Source organism: Mus caroli, chromosome 6 (assembly GCF_900094665.2).
Source record: "Mus caroli chromosome 6, CAROLI_EIJ_v1.1, whole genome shotgun sequence".
In the NCBI taxonomy this organism is placed as follows: domain Eukaryota; kingdom Metazoa; phylum Chordata; class Mammalia; order Rodentia; family Muridae; genus Mus; species Mus caroli.
In genome coordinates this window covers 146,868,744-146,876,844 of record NC_034575.1, presented here as the reverse complement: position 1 = coordinate 146,876,844, position 8,101 = coordinate 146,868,744, and the positions used below count along the sequence as shown (strand labels likewise).

The 8,101-nt window shown below is 43.0% G+C and overlaps 1 protein-coding gene across 7 annotated transcripts in view; it reads right to left on the bottom strand.

Moving 5' to 3' along the window:
- Positions 1 to 4,898: 4,898 nt before the first annotated feature.
- The window catches only part of Etfbkmt (electron transfer flavoprotein subunit beta lysine methyltransferase), a 12,524-nt gene continuing 9,321 nt past the window's right edge, over positions 4,899 to 8,101 (bottom strand). For 6 of the 7 annotated variants that reach the window (XM_029478857.1, XM_021165079.2, XM_021165078.2 and 3 more), the window contains one exon: positions 4,899 to 5,729. In XM_029478857.1, coding sequence (XP_029334717.1) covers positions 5,386 to 5,729 — 344 coding nt within the window. In that variant the 3' untranslated portion in view covers positions 4,899 to 5,385. The remainder of the gene's footprint in view (positions 5,730 to 8,101) is intronic. The other variant, XM_021165085.2, reaches the window with a different exon arrangement.

The window sequence follows — 8,101 nt, the reverse complement described above, 5'->3', positions numbered from 1 at the left end:
AAAAAAAAAAAGTTAAATATGAAATACCATTATAGACCTGGGCATGGTGGTAGCACCTCTTTAATTCCAGCACTCAGGATACAGAGGCAGGCAGATCTCTGAGTTTGAGAACAGCCTGATCTACATAGCATAATCTTGGCCAGCCAAAGCTTCACAGTGACACCATTACAGAGATTGTTTACTGAAGTTCTATTGATTTCACATTGTGGAGTAAAAACCACCAAGTTCATTCCTAATTGTGCTCCTTCCCCCACCCTTCTTCTTGTGACTTCAACTAGGCAGGCTGGGAGGAGAGCCAAGCAGTTCCTGCAGAAATAGATCAAAGGCTGCTTAATACCCCTTGCTTTACTATGAGGTGCTAAAGCCTGAGACTGCAGCTTCTGGCCTCAGAGCAAGTTAGGCAGGTCAGCTATAGAAGCAAAGTGACTTAGACTTAATATAGGTAAATATTTCATTATTATATTGTTAGAGTTAAGTAATCTAAAACCTCATTGGAGAGTGCCAGGACTGGATTTTTGCTTCAAGAATGATTAACCACAGAATCGGCTGCCAAGCACAGATGGCTTATCTTGAGACCAGATATCTCCCATTCATGTGGCTATCTTCAGGCCATTCCTTGGGTGGGAGATTTTATTGTCTTGTTCCTTGGACTTTGGGGTCTGCTGCTGGAGCAGGTGGCTGATGGCCAAGTTTCTGGCTGGAGACAAAATGGAATGAATAGACTCCTTCATCCCTAGACCTTCATTTCTTAGACCCTTACTTTTTTGGGAAGCTTTCTATTCCCAGGTTTCAGCACCATCTGATAGGTTATTTCAACACCATTGGTGATATGAGCCAATTTAGGCCAGATTAGATTTAGGTGTCTATTGGAAAGCTGCTCTCAGGTGGGGGAGTTCACTGGCCCCAAGGCCAGGGAAGTCACCATGGAAAAATGGGGGATGGGGGTAAGGAAGGAAGAGAGAAAGGGGTGCAGGCACTTGCAGAGAGAAGAGGAGAGATCGAATGTCTGGATTATATTGGGAAAAGCCTCTGGGGGGAGAGCAGCCTAGCCCCTGGTCTGGAAAATTCAGGGTTGGAGGCAGGGTATGCCAGGTAGGGACTGAGGTATGCTGGGAAAACCTGGAAGCCAGATCTGCTTCGATATGTAAAATATTCAGCTCAGTTTCTTGTCCAGGGGTCCAAAACCAAAGCCTGGGCTATTTGCAGGGAGTGCCCATTGGTGTTGGGGCTGGAATAAAGCAGTGAATGGAGTTTGGAGGAGATTTGTGTGACCCACTGGAGAAGGAGGTGGGGCTGCTGCAAGTGGTCTGTTACCAAACTGGATATAAGATTAGTATCCCGACCTAGTTATTCAGTTATTCGTGGGATCGAGGGGGACCAAGCCTGAAAAAGAAACGGGCGAGAAGAGAGAGGGAGACCAAACAAAGGGTTGTCAAGGTCTGTTTAATGGAGGCTAGGATTGTAAGCACACAGTGAGAGAAAATAGGGAGGGGCCCAGGAGGAACGATCAAAGCACAGAGAGGGGGATGGACATCTGGGGAGGATGCTGAGTGCAGGCTTCAAACATCTAGCAGCTTATCTTGGAATGCTGGCTCTATCTAAACAGTCCCAGGCACCAAGACAAGAAGAAGGGGGTGACTCTGCTCTCATCAAAGGGTCAGTTGGATCTTCAGGGTGGGAGTTGTTGAAGGTCTGGTTTCCCACAGTTTGGTCTCGCACAGATTAGGGGATTGGTGTCAGAGGAAGCAGCCGAGAGAGCTCTGCCATTATCCTACCAGCATCACTGACCTAAGTGGCCTGAAAGTTTCCAGGGAGTGCCTGCTTGAGTTGGGGGCTGGGAAAAAGCAATGAGAAGCAGGAGGGAAATTAGGGGATCCATTGAAGATGGGGGCAGGGAGAATGGGAAGCAGCAGCAGGTGGTCTGCTGCAAAGCAGGAAATAGGGCTAGGGGCTTGGCTTTAGAGGAGCTGAGAGAGAGGTGAGAATCTGATATTTTCCTACCTGCTTCCCTAACTGCATGTTTACATTTCTTTTATTTATATATGTACACTGACGCTGTCTTCAGACAGCACCAGAAGAGGACATCAGATCCCATTAAAAATGGTGTGAGCCACCACGTGGGAAGATCAGTCAGTGCTCTTAACCACTGAGCCATCTCTCCAGCTTTATATTTCTAAGCCCCCATAGATACTAATGAAAATTTCGAGTAGCAGGAGTCGATTCACTGGGTAATTAAAATCCTCTGACTTCCAAAAATCCAGAATCACAAGTACAGAACTTCCAAGATCAAAGTGCATTTTATCAGTTGATAGTTTGCCTAGTTTATACAAACACCTGGGTTCAGTCCCTAGTATTGCACAAATCAGGATCCAGCACTTTTGGTAGAGGCTGGAATATGAGTTCAAGGCCACGGACACATAGATGGACACAAAACAGTAAAAACCTTCTAAAACAATATTCTGCATCCCTAGCCCCCAAATTCCTATATAGTTACCGTAGTTTTGTTTGTTTGTTTTTAATTTTGCTACCTCTCTGCCTTTTAAATCTAATCTTATCATCATAGTATCCTGGTGTTTATTGTTAGAAAATATGTAATTCAAGCTTCCAAGACAATTCCAAAGCAATGTATAAGACTATCATGGTACCTTGGAAAGACTAAATTTGGTATTTATAACATGCAAAGTGGCAGTGTTCAACTTTTAAATTAGATAATAGGAAGTATAACATATGTAAGTACAAATCCAAAATTTCCAAAATAATTAAGAACCTTTTTTCTTTGGTTTGTTTGTTTGGTTGGTTGGTTGGTTTTTCAAGACAGGATTTCTCTGTATAGCCCTGGCTGTCCTGGAACTCACTTTTTAGACCAGGCTGGCCTTGAACTCAGAAATCCGCCTGCCTCTGCCTCCCAAGATAAAATCCATTTCTTAACCCAGTGAATAGACCATTTGGTTGCCTCAGAAGGCATAGAGAGAACTTTGGGTTTTTTATTTTTTTATTTTTTTTAAGCCCATAGAAGTATCTTTAATCTGCCTGATAAAAATTATTTTGGAGGCTTACTGCTGAATGAACTCACCCTCTTGTTGTGGGTAGCCCTGGGGCTAATTATATTTGATGTTAAATCCATTCTCCTGTGAGTGGTTGCAAAGGAGGAATGAGTCAACACTCAGGTGATTTCCTGTAAACTTCACACCTTAATTTATAAAATAAAGGAGAGCTGATGATTGGGCAGATAAAAGGGAAGGTGGGGAGGAAGGTGGGGAGAGGGGAGAAGGAAAAATGGGATAGGGAGAGGAACAGAGGAGGAGGAAGAAGAGAAAGTGAGCAGGAGCACATGGCCTGGAGAAACCGCAAGTCCTAAGGGTCTCACAGATGTGGAAGATGGTAGTGCAGCGGTAGATCTGCCCAATCTAGGCACACAGCATGAATTCATCATATTAATTGAGTGAGTTATTTTTATTACAGGGGCATAGTTGGAGATTTACCACAACACACTCTCTAGCTTTTTTCTGAACTCTAGCTGGCTGGTTCAACTCAGCTGCTCTGGCTCAAACTCTTCTCCAATCTCTTACTCAGTTTGGCTTATTTCAGCTTCTCACTGAATTGCTCTGCTTAGCCTCAAACTAACTAGCATTTTATTCTAATCTTCTGGCTCCTTATCCTCTGGCTTGTTCTATCTTCCTGCAACATATCTCTATAAAACTGCTTCCTCTCTCACTCTACATGCTGCTGTCTTGAGAGTTGGGCATATCCTACTCTCTGACTCATTCAGTCAAATCTTTGATTAGTCACTTTCTCTGCCCTTCAACTAGCTATCACTTTCAAACATGACTGATTCCATCTATAAACTAACCTTACTTTTCTTTCTTTTTTTTTAAAAAAGATTTATTTATTATTATACGTAAGTACGCTGTAGCTGTCTTCAGACACCAGAAGAGGGTGTCAGATCTCATTACGGGTGGTTGTGAGCCACCATGTGGTTGCTGGGATTTGAACTAAGGACCTTGGAAGAACAGTCAGTGCTCTTACCCGTTGAGCCATCTCGCCAGCCCCTAACCTTACTTTTCATTGTTTGGGACTAAAGGTATGCACTAAAGGAATGACTGCATTCCAGCCACACCACAACTACTGTGATCTAGGGAGTATCTGTATTCCAGCTGAATCACATAAACTTAGAAAGCCTTTGGATGTGATCCCTTGCCAGAGCAGCCATATTGTTGAACTAAAATTCCTCTACATAACCAGTTATAGCTTTAATCTGTAATACCTCCTCACTGCCAAGATTTGTGTTGAAAGCCTAGTTCATCCCCAGTGAATTAGTGCTCATAAGTGGATCTTAAGTGTTGGGATTCAGACCTGGAACCAAGTGGCTGAGATGCATATTTTACATAACAAAGTGGACCTGACCTCCAGGTTCTCCCACCTGTTACAGGGCACAACTGGCATACCCAGCCCTCTGCCGTGAACTGTCCAGCTGACACGCTGGGCTTCCCCACCCATAGAAGATCTTCCCTATATAACCCAGATATTTTGGTCTCCCTCTCCCTCCCTCCCCCCCTCTGCATTTTCTCTCCCTGCTTGTACACTCTTTCTCTCATTCTCTTCCCCATCCCCTCTGTCTCCCTCCCCATGGCAACTTCCCTGGTCTTGTTCCTTGGGACCAGTGAGCCCACCCTTATCCCTGGTCTCTTGCTCTCTGCTTCCTGGTCACCATAATGTGAGAAGCCATTTCTGCTGCATACTGTGGTTGCCTTAATATCCTACCCCACCTCAACACAAAGCAATGGAACCAGCAGACCATGGGTTGGAGCCTCTGAAACTGAGCTAGATCACTTCTCTTTTAAGCTGAATTCCTCAGTTATTTTGATATAGTATCAGAAAGATAACACTTGAGTTCCTTATTTATCTTTCCAGAGATATTTTATTAATACTGAAGCAAATTATGTATATTACATCCATACATACATATATAGATATACCTTCTACATATGCAATTGTATATGATACAGTGTTTTGTTATAAAATCCTGACACCTTGGTATGTGAAATGGGAACATAACCATAACTAACTTTAGTAAACCATACAGAGTTATTCAAGGTGTCACAGCAAAGGAATGAAGAAATTTACTTTATTGTCTATCTATCTATCAATTTTTGAAACAGGGTCTTACTATATAGCTCTGGCTGTCCTTGAACTCACTATAGACCAAGATGTCCTCAAAGTCACAGAGATGCGCCTACTTCAGCCTCCCAAGTGGTAGTATTCAAGGCCCAATCCACCACAAGCCACTGAATTGCATTCTTTATACTGTTAATACCTCCTACAGAGGATATTTTTAGAACTTAACACAAACAGAACTATATTCATACTTGAAAGCACTTTAACAAATCAGGGATGAAAATCCCATACAGCACTTGTGGTCAGTCCATTGTTCTCTTGCTGAGTTGGCTCTGGAAGTGTGTATTCTACTAGTTGGTACAGTTGATGCCGAATGCTATGTCCACTGAACTGGGGCCTCCCAGGGTCACCAATCAGTACTCGGGTTCCATGGGTCCAAAAGTAGTTCTGCAGCCACAGATGAAGACTGTCTGCAAGGTCTTCATCATAAAACATATCTCCAAGAACAATGAGATCAAACTTACCTTGTTGGGTATTCAAAATGTTTTTAGTTAAAACAGGAAAAGGATTCAGTCCATTTAATTTGCAATTTAGTGTAATCGCCATTCCTGCAACTTTAGAAAACATATGATGAATTGGTCTGTAAGCATGTATCAGTAGGCTGTTTTAATTCCTTATTATTTAGACACTTTTAAAAATCTAACAATAGGGGCCAGATTAAGAGGCTTAAGGCTCTGAAGGTTAAGATGCTTGCTGCTGAACCTAAAGAGTTCAACACCTGAAGGCCAGGAATGGTGGCACACAACTTAAATCCCAGGTCTCAGATGAGACAAGCAGATCTCTGTGATTTTAAGGCCAGCCTGGTCTTTATAGGGAGTTCCAGGACGGCCAGGACTACATAGAAAGACCCTGTTTCAACAAACAAAAATAAAGTTCAATACATGCGACACACATGGTGGAAAGAAGGAACCAAATCCCACACAATGACCCTGATCTCCCCATGTGGTGTACACTCACAAATGAACTAATAAATTTAAAATAATCTAATACTTACCTTTTATTAAAACAGATTTTTTTTCTTGTTTTTGTTGTTTTCAATTTTATTTCATATGTTTTTGTCTGGATTCATGTCTATGTGAGTGTATTGGATCCCCTGGAACTGTAGCTACAGAGAATTGTGAGCTGCCCTGTGAGTCCTGAGAATTGAACCTGGGTCCTATGGACAAGCAGCCAGAGCTCTTAACCACTAAGCAATCTCTCCAGCTCCTGTTATTTTTTAGGCAAAGAAGTTTAAAATTTATGCCAGTATAAATTACATACTGGCTAGGCATGATGGTGAACACCTGTCACCCTAAGGCTTGGTAATATACAGCAGGAAGATTCCTGCAAGTATGAGCCAACCTGGGATACAAAGGGGGTACCAAGCCAGCTGTGTCTTCAGCCTAAGACCTTCCTCAAACAAACAACAAAACAAAGAGGCTGGACATGGTGGCACATGCCTATAACCCCAAAGGTGGAATTAGGAAGATCATAAATTCAAGGTTATCCTTAGTTAAAGAACTAACTGAGACCATCCTGGGTTATATGAAACTGTCTCATAAGAAAAAAAATGAGAGCTGGGCAGTGGTGGCCCACGCCTTTAATCCCAGCACTTGGGAGGCAGAGGCAGGCAGATTTCTGAGTTCAAGGCCAGCCTGGTCTACAGAGTGAGTTCCAGGACGGGGGACGGGGGGCGGGGGACGGGGGGCGGGGCGGGGGGGAGCTACACAGAGAAACCCTGTCTCGAAAAACCAAAAAGAAAAAAGGAAAAAAAAAAAGAAAAGAAAAGAAAGGGAGGGAAAGAAAAGGGAAATGGTCTAGGAGAGATCAGGTTATCCTGACCCCATACCTACCCTCACACCCAGAATTATATCCTGCTTGACAAAACAGTTTCTCCTGAGAGATGATGCTTGTAAAATGTTTAACAGATCAGGATTCCTCTGTCCTGACCTGCGGGATAGTTGACAGGGATTTGGGGGGCACTTGGAAGAGAATGGGGAGGGGCAAGAGACTAGAAGAACGGACAGCGAGTCAGGAGATCTGATCAAGCTGACAAATTTTTATTATTCCCATACAGGTTATATACTCATAGAAGCAGAATATGGGGTACTGGGGGCTGGGGATAGAGCAGGGTCACTTTATCTCTGGGAACCACACCTGTTCTCAAGACCAGGATATTGGCTAGGTAAAAAGATCAGCAGGAAGAACAGAACAGAATGGGTTGCTAGGTACCTGTCCACAAGATCTATAGCTATTTGTTCTCAACTGGGCTAGTACTTTCCCACAGAGGCCAGGACTTTGTACTAGTAAGCGCTTAGGCTGACAAGGCAGTAAAGCAGTTAAGGTTCGAGCAAGGTCACTCCCAACATTCCTCCTTCCTTGTTGGGAAATGATCCCTTGTTAAAAGTAAAAACTCTCCTAACTTGCGGCATGTGATTTAATTGTCTTTTGTTTGTATAAATCAGGGTTAGGGTTGTGACAAGAGCCTGCTCTCAGTTCTCTAGCTTAAATAAAAGAGTTCTTATTTGGTTTTATATTCATGGTGGTCTATCACTTTCTCATGTGGGCTATAGCCAATAAAGGAATGTTTTTAAAACGCTATATATTAGATACAGAAGAGCAGTGGTGGGTTATTTTTTTGTATGTTTATGTACAGAAAAACAAATGTTGGGCTTGGTTAAGTTATATCTGAAACCTTTTAAAGACCCCTGAAGACCTCTATTCTAAATGAAGGTAGGTTCAGAAAAAAAAATCATATGAAATAAAAGCTTAACTATCACAACTTGGGCCTTTTTCTTTCTTGGTTTTTTGTTTGGTTTGTTTGTTTGAAACAGGGTCTCAGCCGGGCATGGTGGCACACGCCTTTAATCCCAGCACTTGGGAGGCAGAGGCAGGCAGATTTCTGAGTTCGAGGCCAGCCTGGTCTACAAAGTGAGTTCCAGGACAG